At 37.1% G+C, this 15621-nt stretch overlaps 2 protein-coding genes and 1 long non-coding RNA gene across 8 annotated transcripts; 1 reads left to right on the top strand and 2 right to left on the bottom strand.

Moving 5' to 3' along the window:
* Nucleotides 1-3873: 3873 nt before the first annotated feature.
* On the bottom strand, nt 3874-5591 carry dpm3 (dolichyl-phosphate mannosyltransferase subunit 3, regulatory). Of its 2 annotated transcripts, none has more exons than XM_067425398.1 (2): nt 5494-5591; nt 3874-5001 (listed from the first exon to the last, which is right to left on the bottom strand). In XM_067425398.1, the coding sequence occupies exon 2, from the start codon at nt 4959-4961 to the stop codon at nt 4683-4685; it is 279 nt and encodes a 92-aa protein (XP_067281499.1). In that variant the 5' UTR covers nt 4962-5001; nt 5494-5591; the 3' UTR covers nt 3874-4682. The 2 variants fall into 2 exon arrangements, with proteins under 2 accessions (XP_067281499.1, XP_067281501.1); XM_067425400.1 differs by having other exon boundaries at nt 3874-4972; nt 5494-5588.
* A 1930-nt stretch (nt 5592-7521) lies between these two features.
* LOC137048295 (uncharacterized) lies at nt 7522-15186 on the top strand. Of its 4 annotated transcripts, XR_010899366.1 has the most exons (6): nt 7578-7633; nt 8814-8916; nt 9208-9354; nt 9427-9546; nt 13754-13830; nt 14052-15186. It is a non-coding gene; the product is annotated as an uncharacterized lncRNA (long non-coding RNA). The 4 variants fall into 4 exon arrangements; XR_010899364.1 differs by having other exon boundaries at nt 7522-8916; nt 14052-15184; XR_010899365.1 differs by lacking the exon at nt 8814-8916 and having other exon boundaries at nt 7544-7633; nt 14052-15183.
* Nucleotides 9561-13747, bottom strand: LOC137048294 (PE-PGRS family protein PE_PGRS18-like). 2 transcript variants are annotated; one of them, XM_067426402.1, is made up of 2 exons: nt 13073-13747; nt 9561-12972 (listed from the first exon to the last, which is right to left on the bottom strand). In XM_067426402.1, the coding sequence occupies exons 1-2, from the start codon at nt 13223-13225 to the stop codon at nt 12235-12237; spliced, it is 891 nt and encodes a 296-aa protein (XP_067282503.1). In that variant the 5' UTR covers nt 13226-13747; the 3' UTR covers nt 9561-12234. The 2 variants fall into 2 exon arrangements, with proteins under 2 accessions (XP_067282503.1, XP_067282504.1); XM_067426403.1 differs by having other exon boundaries at nt 12256-12385; nt 12576-13747.
* Nucleotides 15187-15621: the final 435 nt, after the last annotated feature.

Raw genomic sequence — 15621 nt, 5'->3', positions numbered from 1 at the left:
CTTAAATTAATATTTGTAATATACTCGCCCTCATGTCATTCTAAATCTGTAGTTTCATTCTTTAATGGAGCACAAAAGTGGATGTTTGTTTTTTGCCCAGGCTGACAAATCACAAAGATTTATTGATCTGGAGCAGAAAATGACCATAGAGCAGAACATTTTCTTTCTTGTTCCTCGATAATGGGCCATTGAATCTTTCAGGCACACATATTCGAAACTCTGAACACTGTGATTTAGCTCCGTTTTTCAGTTTAAATTGCATCTCGAAGCATAAACATGGTGTTAATCATTCTGTGGTTTCAGAGCAAAATGCTGATGCTGTTCTCTCATATGCTACTATGGGTTTGTGAAAAACAGGCCTTAACTAACAACAGCTTGTAAGAGGCTGCAGGGGGTGACATCAGAGCTTTGAACAGGAGCCAATCAGCTTTTGGGCGGAGCCTCCTCGTATGAGAAAGTGCAAACTTATTTAAAAAAAAAAAAAAAAGTTTTCTTGTTCTGCAGACAGGTATAGGCCTGCTCACAGGGGCTATAAGGGGCCTAAAAATTGAGGTTACAGCAGCCTACAATAAGCCTGAAGAGAACGAATGAGCTTTGCTTGCCAAAAGCACCAGATTAATTCAGCACTATATACAGCGCCCGTGTGCACTTAGTGGCTTTGGGATTAGTGTTTTAAGAGCCAACACTTGGACGTGGATCATATTTTAGAATTTATGTGCACAGAACTTCATTTTTGAAACCAGCATATAAAGTGACCATGAAATCAAAATGGACAATGCTTGGTTTATATGTATTTATTTAATCTTGGTCAAGAGTAGTGCAGGTATGATGTCACTTTGTAGGCCAACCGGCAGTTTGCGTCGCACTGGTTCCCTCAATAAAAACCCAATAGGATGCTCCCATAGGCTTTCGGATTATCGCTAAATACAAGCTCTGTGATCAACCCAGGTTTATGGTACTTACACGTTCTCGAAATCAAGATAATAAATCAGATATAAACACAACTTTTATGAATGTTGAAGCCTAAATACAGTCGACAGAAAATAAAAAGCTAATGGTAAGCTATAAAAAAAAAACTACACCACCATCACTTGATTTCAACGTCACCATCACAACGTTTTTATCTCAAACCATTTCCCCATAATGTTTTAGTTAGAATAGTTTATAAGAACACCATTATAAGCAGCACAATGAGGCTGTAAAAGTGAGTTAACCTGCTGTGCATGATCTCGACAGCCTCCATTTGGCCACTTGTTAACCATCCCCTTTTTCAAGACACGTAACGGCTTAATCACTAGTGGGGTAATGCTGATGTATTTTATGTCATAGAATAAAAAGTGAAAGCGTCTTCTTGAGCTTGTGTTTACCACAAATCTCATTTCAGATCTTATTTCAGACATTTAAACAAACCCCCATTCAAAAAACCAAAATGCTAACTCGCTTGTGCAAAGTGATGTCAATACCAGCACCTCTATCCATATTAATAATACATACCAGTATGTAAAAATTGTATCAATAGTCCTTTGACAGGATAATGTTAAGGACAGGAAAGAACAGGAAAGTCAAAAAAATTACATTTAAACCCAAAAATACATATACCATACCAGTATGTCTATAAATGGTCACAATTTTGTGACCATATTTTTAGCTTTTTAGAGAAACCACAATGACCTGTTATGTGTTTCAATTCTTACAACACATTGGACATCTATTCCACTCATGTGTTCCTCTGAAAGCAAAAGACAGCTGACCAAAGTTATTCTCAGTGGTACATTACAATCAATCCTATTACCAGCTCGTGCTCTGAAAAAATAAATAAGTTAAATGTAAAGATTTTGCACAAGTATTTAAGTCAATTTCACATATGGAATTAAGTAAATTCTGCTTAACTAAGTTAAGTAAATTTAACAAAGAAAATAAGTCCTTCTTACTTAGCCATAAAAGGTTGACTTAGTTCAACTTAGTTGAAGTTTCCTTTGCAATACTTTTTACTCAGAAACTACAACACTGAATTAAGCCCCACTTTTGAAGTGTATTACTTAAAAACATCTGCATGCGTAAATAACACAGTAGATTTTGTGTACACCACATAATAGTAAACTCATACCCACCTGAACACAAAGACCTTAATACTTGATACACAATAAACTGTGACTACAGTGGATAGTTTTTAAGTATAAATGTGTCATTTTGAGTAGAAAATGAACTCCAAATGTCACAAAATGGGAGGTTAATGATAAAACAGTGTAAATAGAGCTGGAAAATTGCACACACATAAGAAAAATAAATAAATAATTAAATCAACCTTATTAATTTTTCAAACCCCAGTGCACGATGGGAGCGCCCGTATCAGAAAAGTTGCTTAATTTTACTTAATTTTATAATGTTAATATTTACACTTTAATTTCTACAATATTTAATTTATTTATTTTATTGGGGGGGGAGAGATTAGATTTAGAATTAGATTTAATAGAAATTACTAATAGAAATTATAACTAATAGAAATTTACGAGTTCACACTTACATCAAATTAAATAGAGTAAAGATTATGCGTATTTGCCGTGCCGTCCAGGGGAGGGCTCCGGGCTCGATTTTTGCCCGAACCCAGAGTACCGCAGAGTTTTATTAAATCACAGTGAGGAGATGGGGTGGTGGAGGGATGCTAAGTAAATGTCAACTGAAGGAAGGTAAGACAGCTGTATATAGACGCTCCACCTGTTATTGATGAATTGATTAGTTAAGTATGCTCCACTCGTGTTTGATTAGGTTTAATTATCTGGACCTGGTCCGCATGGCTTAATTAGGTTACATTATCTGAACGTGCTCCTCCCGAAATTAGTTAATAAAACTTCACTTTGTTTTTTGTTTTTTTTTTGTCTATTTACTTCACAACAGATTTTTTTTTTTTTTTCAAGATCATTCAAATCTTAAAAATAAGTACTAATTCAGCATTTTTTTTTTTTTTTTGCTTGGCTACAAACATTCTTCCATTCATCCAACATTTGTTCATTAATTTTTCTTTGTGTTCAGCAGAACAAAGAAATTCATACAGGTTTGGAACAACTTGATTGTGAGTAAATGATGACAGAATGTTTGGGTGAACTATCCCTTTAAGGTGTAATCGTGATTTGATAAGCCATTGTGAAACCTGATTCATGGTATCAGTCTATTTCTGTGCTGTCTGTTGTTGACCGTTTGTGTGTACATACAAAGCAACATCAGCAGCAAATATCTGACAAATAACATCTGGAGGACAGACATCTGGTATATCATTTACATAGATACTGAACAGCAATCAACCTAAGATAGAGCCTTGTGGAACTCCAATATTATAATATGCAATTTTATGGACTGCAGTATTATAAATTTATCCAAGCACATTTTTTTAAAACCACCTACCCTCGTAATATTTAATCAATCTCTTCTCTGATGACACTATGGTTTTTTTTTCTTGTTTGAGGATTGTTTTCACTTAAATATAAGTTACAATAACTAAGAAACGATTTGGGCTGCATCTGAAATCTTTCTTCACTAGTAGGTGAAAACAGTATGTGACAAAAGAAGCGCAGTAAGAGAAGGCAAAAAGCAAAAGGATGACCTACTACTTCCGGCGAGATTCTGAAGTGTGCACATGAAGAACATTTTTACCATCCCATGAGGATCTGCGAATGGCAGTGAAGCGATGCAACTGATGCTGGTGGGTCACACGACAATGACAACATGATGACTGTAGTATGTCCGGATTACACATACTACACACATTTACACAACATAGAACATACTTAACATACTTGTTTAACGGTTTGCAAAATAGATTACTTATTCAAAAGTTAAAGTATCTACTCAAGAGAGTATGCGATTGCCTTTCACAACTTCTGTTTCATGCCGATTTTAATGCACAGTGCAGCAGAACATGAATTAAACACAGTATAAACAGATTCAAATCAGCTTGTATTTTGTATCAAAGTCACACATTTTGTATCAAACATAAATTTTCATCATGTGGAATGTTTATGAGTACAAATCTGTCATCTGTGCATTACTTCTTTAACATATGCGTCACTTATTTTATTATGACCCACATGATGTTCAAATTAAATGGTTTAACCCTTACAATGCTTTAAATTGCTTGGATACCTTTTACAAATTTGCTTAGAACCCCATTTTAACAGTGTGAGACTTAACCCAATATTTTACATTTTGAATCAAAATTCTATTCCATGTCTTTTGATTTACTGAAACGCTACCCATAGTGGGTTTGTTTCTAAGTCTGACTCAGAATTCTGACTCTGCTAAAAACATCTGGGTCAAAAAAAGATGTATTCATTCATCGGCCAATGCAAATACAGACACTCTGGACTAGAGGTTGCACAAAAATAGCACTGCTCTCCATTGACAATACATGAATGTGCCAGTAACATTTTAAATAAGCCTGTCCTGAAGCTGGAAAGAGATCACTCACAGGTTAGCATATGTTTATACTTCAAAACCATCATTTACATCATGTTGAAATAAAGACTTGAACCAAGCTGGGCAGCTTTCAGTGCATATTATAGTCCAGCCAGACATCCATAGAACTAGCCTAGCGTCAATGTAGAGGAAATGTTGGACATGAAGTAAACCGAAACAATGAGACTAAACTTGCATTTGTATACAAAGAGAAAAAAAACAGTAGCTAATTTTCACATCTTCAGTCCCTTCTTCTTCAAGTCCGCTTTGGCTTCCTTTATTTGGGCTTGCAGCTCTTTGGCTGCGTCCTCACAGTCATTAAATGTGGCCACACGGTAGCCGACAGTTGCCAGTGAATAACAGCCGAACGCCACCAGCAGATATACAGGGATCGGCCATGCCAGCTCTTTATACTGGGAAGGCAGCTGCAAATCAAGAAGGTCAAAGGTAACGAGTCCCCAAGCTATGGCAATCAGTGACACACCAAGAAGCCACTCCAGAAGCTTGGTCATGGTTCAGAGGACTGCGGAGAGTAAAAAATAAAAAATCCACCTATGAGGATAATACGCTTCTGTTAGTTTAGAGACAGTACTGTTTAACATATGTTGTATTTTAGACCCACACATCTCTATTAATTTCGTTTTGTTCATGCATAGAATATTGTTTTGTATCAAAACTGTAATTATTAATATACACATTTTACATTACATTATCAAGAATCTATTTTATGCAATGCATTCAAGTGACAGTCACAATTTATATGGCTAGTGCTTGAGACAGGCGAAGTCGGAAGATAAATAAATTATAAAAATTACAGAAAAATCATAAATGCACTGGCGTTTTACTTTTAAATTTACAGAGAACCTCTCTCAGATTGGACAGCTAGCATAAATGCTAATGATTACAGGTGGTTACAATGAAATCTGACAGCCAACGCAAAACAGAGGTAACTCTTTTAACTTAGTAACAATGACCCGCTCCTGAACATAAACATTTAATACGCACAATGAAATGCTTTGATCAAATATAAATAATCTCTCTCACCCGCTCTCCAAAGCCAGCTCACCACTTTCGAAATAACGCACGCTGATGACGTGTGTGCCGAGAAGCATTATGGAACATGTAGTGCACGGTTTCAGAATAGTCCACTACAGACAATGCAAGACCAAATGCGACTAATTTAAACCACGTTTCATTATCTTGTCTTTTAATCTCTTCGTTATTAAATGACAAGAAAAATAAAGAAACTTAAGATTATTTAGTTAAGAGTTGTATGACAGTTGAGAGTTGTTGGAGTTTAGGAAATGGCATTTATTTATTTTATTCATTCTCTCACTCAGTTAGTTAGCCTACAGTGTTGGGTAAATTACTCTAAAAAAAGTAATTAATTACTAGTTAATATAATATATACTAGTAATATATATATAGATATATATAGATATATATAATATATATATATATATATATATATATATATATATATATATATATAATATATATATATATATATATATATATTACTTAGTAACTAGTTACACCCAACACTAGTTAGTTAGTTAGTTAGTTAGTTAGTTAGTTAGTTCGTTAGTTTTAGATGCTGTAATAATAATAATAATAATAATAATAATAATAATAATAATAATAATAATAATAATAATAATGAAGCCATTTATTTAATTATTTAATTTAATCTTTTGTCCCTTTCAATAGGCTATATTAAAATTAAAGTAAAGAAGCCCAAGTGTAAGCTATATTTTATGCTAAACAGTAGCGCAAAAATGTATGGCTATACTCGTTATTTATGTTTTATGTTATTTATTTATTTATTTGTTTGTTTGTTTATTTGTTTGTTTGTTTTATTAGTTTGTTACTTTTCCGTATTTTAAAATGATCTGTTTTTATTTTAAATTCAAATTAAAATAAAAAACTGTATGTTTTATGCTAAATATTTTTGGATATTCGTAGGCTAATTTATTTATTTGTTTGCTTTTTATTTATTTTAGTTCATTAGTTACTTAGTTTACCTAGGCCTATTTTAAAAAGATATATTGTCCCTTTAAATTTAAATTAAAATAAAGAACCCCAAGTAGGCCTACACTCTAAAAAAAAAAGGTTCTTCAGTGGTTCTTCAGCGGTTCTTTAGGGTGGATAAGGTGCTATATAGCACCAATACCATATAAAGAACCTGTAAAGCCCCTGTGTGGTTCTTCAGCGGTTCTTCAGTGGTTCTTTGGGGTGGTTAAGGTGCTATATAGCACCACTGTCATAAATTAAAAAAAGCCCCTCTAGGTTCTATCTCTCTTTTAGTTTCTTAATTTAGTTGGGGAATTGATTACAAAACAACATTAAATAAAATAATAATATTCACATGAAGTTAACATGGTTCTCAACCTTTTTGGCCCAAAGGCCCCCAAATGAAATATTTCAGAGCCCTCAAACACAACACTTTTTGACCCCAGCAAAGTGATTCAAAACAGCTTTTTGCCATTGGTATTAAAAATTAAGCTAATGAATATGGGGCCTGCCCAACTTTTTAAAATTAAAACACAATAGGTATTCAATACACACAAATTATAACTGTAGGCGGCTACCAAATCAAATCCACACTTGAACCATTTTCAAATCATCACCCATACAATCGCTTATTATATTAATACCCAATACATTATAAATAAAAATAATAAAAAACCTCTTGGAAAAAAAATTCTCAGCTGGAAACTGATTTCACTTTATCACACCACTATAAAATGTTATTTACAGCGCCAAAACAAAGTTATCTTAACATTTATTTTATTTTAATTTTATGTTTTGTTCATTTGTGTAGTCTAGCTTTAATAAAATATTATGATGTCCATACATATATATATATATATATATATATATATATATATATATATATATATATATATATATATATATATATATATATATATATATATATATATATATATGATTGGCGCGTTTATATATATATATATATATATATATATATATATATATATATATATATATATATATATATATATATATATATATAAACGCACCAATCAGATGTACGCTGTTTGTGCGCGAGCGGTCCTACTCGAGAAACTGCGTCATTTGTGTCGTTGCTCGTTGGACCTTTGGCTTTGGAGCCGGCGTCGTTATGAAGAGAGACTGAGGAGAGAGAAAGAATCTTGCCCAGGTGAGTGTCATACCTCCAACTGTCACATAAATATGCTATTAAAGTTGAGTTACTTGTTAGGGGGAAATTTTGTTGGTATTTTAAAATGTTGTACCGTGTTTTGAGTAATGTTAGCCGACTGTGTGGAGCCTGACCAACTGTGTTGACTAACGTTAATTTAACTTAGTTAACGATTTTTTTTCCCAATAAACAAAGCGAATAACATCCTAGTGACGCTCAAAAAGAAAAAAGAAAATAATTTCTTACACTCGAGCCAGAGTTGCAGCAGTAACGTTTTAGTAACGTTAAGTTATTTCAACCAAATACACTGAAACGTCTTTGGTGTAACGTCAACCGACAAAGCTCGAGAGACAGAGGGGGGTTTAACGTTAACGTTAAGGAGATGCGGTTAGGGATATTTGTTGCTTAACTAACACTGAAGTGTAACGTTAAGTAATAATTAAGGCTAACGTGGTCGTTCGTTTCGTGACTAACTATTTAATCTTTTTTTTTTTTTTTTATCGCTGATAGAGATGACAGCCACGGTCCTAGAGGTGGGCTTTATATAGCTGCACCGTTCCCATGGATGCTGTGTCTAGTAACGTTAGTGAATATGAAATAAAAATAACATATGCACAACTTCTTAACTATTAAGTTAAAATTAAATGCTAGCCTACTTATGTTAACCGTTTAAAGCTCAAATAATGTATTTAATCTTCCATGCAAGAGGTGTAACATTACATAGTGTAAGGTTACGTCAAAGACTTCTATGCAAATGTAACTGGAATGGAAGCAAACAACAAATTCTTTAACGTTAGGCTAAAAGTTAGCTCTATTTATTTAGGCTATTTATCATTAGCTTAATTATTAACATTGGCCTATTTCATGTCATGCATATTTGCATGTAACTGTTAATGAATTGGTTTGAAGATCATTTTCAGTTAAGGCTGTGCATCATCAATGTCACCATACGATACACATCACGATATGGATCAATTTGTAATTACATTTCTTTTGAGCAGAGTTTAGTAACAGTAATATCTGTTTATTGAATAACCAGTGCCAGTGTTTCTGTTATAACAGTTGTGATAATTGAAAAACTATTTAGTTTATGTCATTTAAAAAAAATTAAGAGTTAAATTAAATTAATTGTCACAAGAACAGCTTGGTTCAATATCGATTATTTTTGGCTACATAACAGGTATGCCACATGCATGGCAAATTTTCTCAAGGAATAGGATACACATCTCTTAACTGATGCTGTAAACTATGGGAGTCAGTTGAAGCCTACTATAATATTGAAGGTAAAATTGAACAGATTTGTACAAACACTTAAATTACACAAGGATTTTTTTTATAATAATAAAGTTAAAATATTTGCTAAACAAATTACATATTTCTACTCAAATTTGTTTTTTAAAGTATAAACATTTAAATGGTGGCTGTCAAACAAACTTTCTCAATTCACATTTGGTGTAGCAGCAGAACTTTGGTGTCTGTTCATCTAAGACAAATTTTATGAATCTTTATAGATTCCTGTGTAAGTGTGTTTTGTATTTGTACCCACATTTGTACCAATTTCAATACCCCTATAGGTTGATGCAGGAGAAGATGAACAAAGTATTAGGGGACATCTAGAGAAGCTTCAACCAAACATAGAGCTCCTCAAAGAAAGGATGGTGTGGAAAATTTTTGTGTCCAACCATAGCACAGAGGAGACTCGTTTCAGACTGGTGAAAATGGTAAGTACAGTAGTGTGTTGATTGCCTCCTTATGTATGACTATTTTTTAATATGTCTTTTTTTTTACTTTAGCCAACAAATTCTTACACAGCTCTCTGCAATGGAACAGAGGCCTTCAAGTTTCACGGAGTCCCCTTAAGGACAAGTTCAGCCGAAAGATTGGCGACTGTGAAGATGGCAGGCTAAAAAAAGGTAATTAGGGTGGTGCTATAATTCAACAAAACAAGAAATTGGGTCTACCTACAGTTCTGTTGGTCTGGAGTGCATTTCCCGTATAACAAAGTAACGCAGGTGGTGGAGTAATAACTGCTTTTAATTAATTATTTTGAGATAGAATTCATGCTAGATCTTTTGCTATAAATTATGGACATGGCACCTGAGGCCTAATTCTTATTTTTCTCAGTTATTTTGCTTCATTTCCTGATTCAATCAAAGGCTCTTTCTTACGTCCTAGAGCGCGTCCGCACATGCGCACTCTTCAAAAAAGGTCATTTGATATGGCCTTATACATATACATAATACATAAAGGACATTTGTATGTATTCGAAAAAAGTCCCGGCTGAAACATTGTCCCTCACATCACCCCCTCCCCCTCTCATTTCTGGCAATGGGGGGAGGGGGAGATGTGAGGTAGGATGTTTGACCCGGGACTTTTTACTGCGCTGAGTACTAAGTGCTATTCCGCCATACATTATAGTTCTCCTTTTTAATCGGCTTAGAAAAGCACCACATTTTATTTTGTGTCACTATACTTGATCGTTCAACTATTTGTGTAACTGTATTTAAATAGGGAAACCGTGGAGGTGTTTGGAGGCTTCTAACTTGATCTCTGTTTGGTACCATAGTGAATGAACTGGGCTTAGTGGGCTAAGCTAAATGCTATCAGATCGTCAGCGCGCGTCAGAGAGATTAAGTGCACGCACTCCGACGAGAGAGGTATGCGTCAACTCGTCTTAGTTAAGGGAATAACATAGTTTAATGTGAAAAAAGCGGTAAAGTATCCTTTTAAGTCCACGTCATGCAAACAAGAAACTATGCTTCTAACCAAAGGTCTAGAGCTGTCGTTCCAACCACACAAGTTTACGATGCAGTTTGCGAACGTTCATTGGAACAATGGTGTCGGGAAACACCAAATCGTTGAACTATGTCAGTAACAACGGAACTTGCGACCATAGTTGGCTAATGATGGGGAAATGCACCCCGGATTGACTTGAAAATTAACATGCAGTTTCTTTTCTGGGCCTGTTATGAAGTTTTATGTAGCATCATTTCTCAAAGCTAAAGTCTGAACATTCTGTTTTTGCTTCAAAAGAGAAAAATTATACAATCTTATTTTAACATCTTTGTTGGGATTGTGATTAAAATGCAGTGGTTGCCTATCATTTTAAATGGGTACAGACAGTTAAGGCAGATGAACTGGCAATGCCAGATGAACTGGCAATCGCAATGTGCAAACACACAGTTTCTTCCTAAATGCTGTTTCACAGTAGCCTTGAAGTCTAGACGCACCCTTGCAGCAGCAAATCTAATTTGCAGCGAGTGTGGTCTATTAACTCATAAAATTGTGAACTGGAAAAAATAAACTCTGGTCAGGCCAATCACATTGTGTTTAAAGTTGGTGGGCGGGCTTAACATATTGACGGCACTCCAGCAGATGTGCGGTCTTGTGTAGGTTCCGCATGCAACTTGTAAACAAAGAAGCTGGCGAACGGCGGTCTTTCAAATCGGCTTTGGCCACGGCTCTGGAAGATTTGGAGTTAAGCTTTTCTTTGAGAAAAGAACAAAGAACGGCACTGAAATCATCCTTTAGAAAGGGAAGATGTGTTCAGAGTTTTACCGACCGGATACGGCGAATGTTTAATCAACTAGTTCCACTTCACGTTGCTCTGGTTGGTTGTAGCACTTATTGCGTGCAGAGGGAATTTGAAAGACAACCGTTTATCACGCCCCTTGGATTGAGCCCTGTCAACGGTGAGTCTGAGTCAACATCTTGATGTGGGTTTGGCTTGTCAGGCCAGTTCAAAAGGGAAGTGCAAGTAGATGCAAAGGGAGCGGTACACAGTCAATACTCAGGCAAGGACCCCCTCCGCTGGTGTGGCGTTACACTCCGTTTATAAAAATGCCAGTGAGCGTGTGGACTAGGCCTAAATTCACTATCCCTCATTCTTCACTGGGTTCAGTGGTTGCACTTGCAAGCTATCACCATCATTATCACTCATTAGCGCACCAAACTTCAGCTCTCTTCACTTTACCACTTGGTCTGGTCTCTTCAAAAAGGACACACAACAGACCCTACCTGGTTTTGCACTGGAGTGCTTACCTATTATACTCACCTGATAAACCTACCTGTTGTTCCTGATCTGTCATCCGTCTTCTTTTTCCTGCGTTGTCTATTTGGATCTTCTTATCACTAGTCATTTACATCGCACACCACCTGCACAGAGAACCACGTATCACCACCAGCTAAGTCTTCAGTAAACCAGCATCATTGTTGCATTGCCACTTTGTTATCCTATCTTTACAATAAAGACTTGTTGTTTCACTTATCCCCCTTGTCTGGCCTCTTGCTTGTGCATGACAGAAGACCAAACCACAAAAAGAAAACATGAGCTGGAAATTCACTGGAGAGCGTTGTTCCCCAGTATGCTTTACAGCCAGCCCCAGAGTCTCATCCTAAGATGGGTGCCTTGTCAGAACTCCCTTCTTAAAATTACTTCTCGTCTGAACTTGTGTCCTAAAATGGCCAATGATTTCAATTCACTTCCTTTTCTAGGATCCAGTAGCAACTACCTTCCTTGTCCAGAGGCTCTAGTCCATGAGCCCACTCTAGTTAGTGAGTTTACTCTTATCCCAGAGGACATTTCTGTGCCTATAATGCAGCTAGCATATGTGTCTTGGCCACACACACATCGGTTCCAACCCCTGCACTGCCTTGACATCCCGAACTACCTGCACCTTCATGGCTTCCAGAACCGCATTCACCGTCATGGCTTCCTGAACCGCCTGCCCCGCCATGATCTTCCAGAACCCCCTGCACTGCCATGGCTTCCAGAACCGCCTGAACCACCATGATCTTCCAGAACCCCTTGCACTGCCATGGCTTCCTGAACCACCTGCACCGCCATGGCTTCCAGAACCACCTGCACCGCCATGGCTTCCAGAACCGCCTGCACTGCCATGGCTTCCAGAACCGCCTGCACTGCCATGGCTTCCTGAACCACCTGCACCGCCATGATCTTCCTGAACCACCTGCACTGCCATGGCTTCCTGAACCACCTGCACCGCCATGACTTCCAGAACCGCCTGCACTGCCATGGCTTTCAGAACCGCCTGCACTGCCATGGCTTCCAGAACTGCCTGCACTGCCATGGCTTCCTGAACCACCTGCATCGCACCACCATGATCTTCCAGAACCCTCTGCACTGCCATGGCTTCCTGAACCACCTGCACCGCCATGGCTTCCAGAACTGCCTGCACTGCCATGGCTTCCTGAACCACCTGCATCGCACCGCCATGATCTTCCAGAACCCCCTGCACTGCCATGGCTTCCTGAACCACCTGCATCGCACCGCCATGATCTTCCAGAACCCCCTGCACTGCCATGGCTTCCTGAACCACCTGCACCGCCATGGCTTCCAGAACCGCCTGCACTGCCATGGCTTCCAGAACCGCCATGATCTTCCAGAACCCCCTGCACTGCCATGGCTTCCTGAACCACCTGCACCGCCATGGCTTCCAGAACCGCCTGCACTGCCATGGCTTCCAGAACCGCCTGCACCGCCATGGCTTCCAGAACTGCCAACTGCGCCCTGGTCTCCAAATCAACCGGCTCCCTGTACCATCCTGGAGACAACCTGCTCTGATGAACCATAATGAGTCCAGGATGCAGACGCCCTCAAACAACCCCAGCATTCCTCTTGTTCCACATCTACACCCACTCCTCATTATCACCATCGTTATCACTCATTAGCATACCCTACTTGCGCTCTCTCCACGCCACCATATTCTCTGGTTTCGACAAAGAGAAGCATCACAGACCAGGCCTGGTTTTGCACTAGAGTCCAAAATTATATTATATACTTTTATACTCACCTGAGAAACCTACCTTTTGTTCCTGACCTGTCATCTGTCTTCTTTTTCTTGTGTTGTCTGCTTGGTTCTCCTACTAACCAGTCATCTACATCGCACACCACCTGCACAGAGAACACTGTATCACCTGACATTCATCCATGCTTGTTTTGCATTCCCGACTAAGGAATGCGTTCGACTAAGCGTACATATAAAAAACTAAATATACCTTGGGCATTAAACAGTAATGAAGGTTAAAACAAACAAAAAAAGTATTGGCTAAAAGCATCCCCCATGTTATGTTAATCTAATGATGTTATTTTGTTTAAAGGCCTACAGTTGGAACCAACTGTTTTGCTTATGCCTGCACTGTTGAAGGATGACCCGAGGTTGCTGTTTGAAGTTGAGGTGAGCCTTGAACAGTTTACTAGTGTGTAAAGCACAATCTAATCAAAGCACTACCCTATTACTTACACTCGCATTTTATTATGCAAATTATTTTAATTCAAACATTATTTTTTTTGTTTGTTGGTCTCTTCAAACTATCTTATTAAATTGAAGAAACAATTACATTCAATATAGAAATAAATATGAGAAGATGGTTAATGCTATTATTTCCTCTCCTCCAGGGCCATGCTCAGACCAGCCCTTCTGACATCCCAACACCTAAGATGGTGCTTAAAGGCTGCAGGGAGGGTCATCCCCTGCAGTATGACCACATTTTACTCACTTTGGATGGCCAGGTAATCACTGAGGAGAGTGAGGACATCTCAATGGCACTGGGGCCTACTCTTGTGTGTGTGTTGTGTTTGGAGTCCAGTATTCTACAGGACTCAAAAATACATTGACCTTTTTGGACTGTCGTTTTAAAATAAAAGGATGGAGCCGGACTTCCTGTCACCATAAAAGATGTGTACAATTCAATCTGTGACCAGATTTAAGTGATATATTCTCTCTTTTTTCCAGTTTCAGTTCCAGTTTATGTATTGTTTTTAAAATCCTGAAGGACTTGCAAATGGCTTGAAAGCTTAAAGGGTTAGTTCACCCAAAATTGATTCAAGCTGATAGAAGAGCAACTTTGACTGAAATAGCCACTCGTTACAAATGAGGTATGCCGCAAAGCATTTGTGAAGCCACAACACGCACAACCTTGAGGCGGATGGGCTACAACAGCAGAAGACCCCACCGGGTACCACCCATTTCCACTACAAATAGGAAAAAGAGGGTACAATTTGCACAAGCTCACCAAAATTGGACAGGTGAAGACTGGGAAACGAACAACATTAGGGTAAGTAATTAATGACAGAATTTTCATTTTTCGGTGAACTAACCCTTTAACTCTGATTGCAAATGGTTGTATAAGCAGTTTTCTTGTATATAATAAGCTATTATAAATTAGTTAATATGAATGCATGAGTGTATGTATCATACATCTGTATGTAGAATGAATTCAAATGGTGAAAAGTAATCATAAGAGGTCTATAATACCTGTAGAAGGGTTTACAACTACTGTCTTTGAGTAGACTTTAGGGTTCTATGTTTTCTCTCGCTTTCTTCCAGTGTTCCAGTTATGTATTTATTTTTTTCAGTTTGCATGTGATTGTATTAAAGTTTTTGAGCAATTCCACTCACTCATTAATCTGTTACAAACTCAAAATTTTCCAAATAAATTTTTTTTGTAAAAAACACAACAGGTCTCTTTTTCAAAAATGTACATATTTCAAGTGTGTTGCATTTTTTATATGTGTGTACAAGGTATATTGTAATGTTTATATATAGTCCCTGACTTGTCAGCACTGATTTTATTTGCTACTAAGATTAATCAATTAAATGGTTTTGAAAGTGTAATTTATTTTGTTTCTCAGAAAGCATTTAATACAGTATTTTAAATCTTTAAAACCACAATTTGGTTAGAATTATCATTTACCTTTTAAGTAAAAGTTGTAATTAAGAAGCTTATTGACATCAGAAGCGTGTCTGACATGATAATGGACCCTACTATCTAAAAAAAAAAACAATATATATAAAAAAAATATATATATATTGCACCTCTAATTTGACAAATGTGCTAGAAAGCTACTTGATGAATAGGTGCTATATAGCACCAAAAAAGGTTCTTCTGATTACGAACCAAAGAACCACTCCTGGTGCTATATGGCACCCCTTATGGTTCTATATAGCACCAAAAAAGGTTCTTCT

Source organism: Pseudorasbora parva, chromosome 19 (assembly GCF_024679245.1).
Source record: "Pseudorasbora parva isolate DD20220531a chromosome 19, ASM2467924v1, whole genome shotgun sequence".
In the NCBI taxonomy this organism is placed as follows: Eukaryota; Metazoa; Chordata; class Actinopteri; order Cypriniformes; family Gobionidae; genus Pseudorasbora; species Pseudorasbora parva.
Note: the sequence above shows the minus strand (reverse complement) of the source record. Positions and strands in the feature narration are given on the sequence as shown.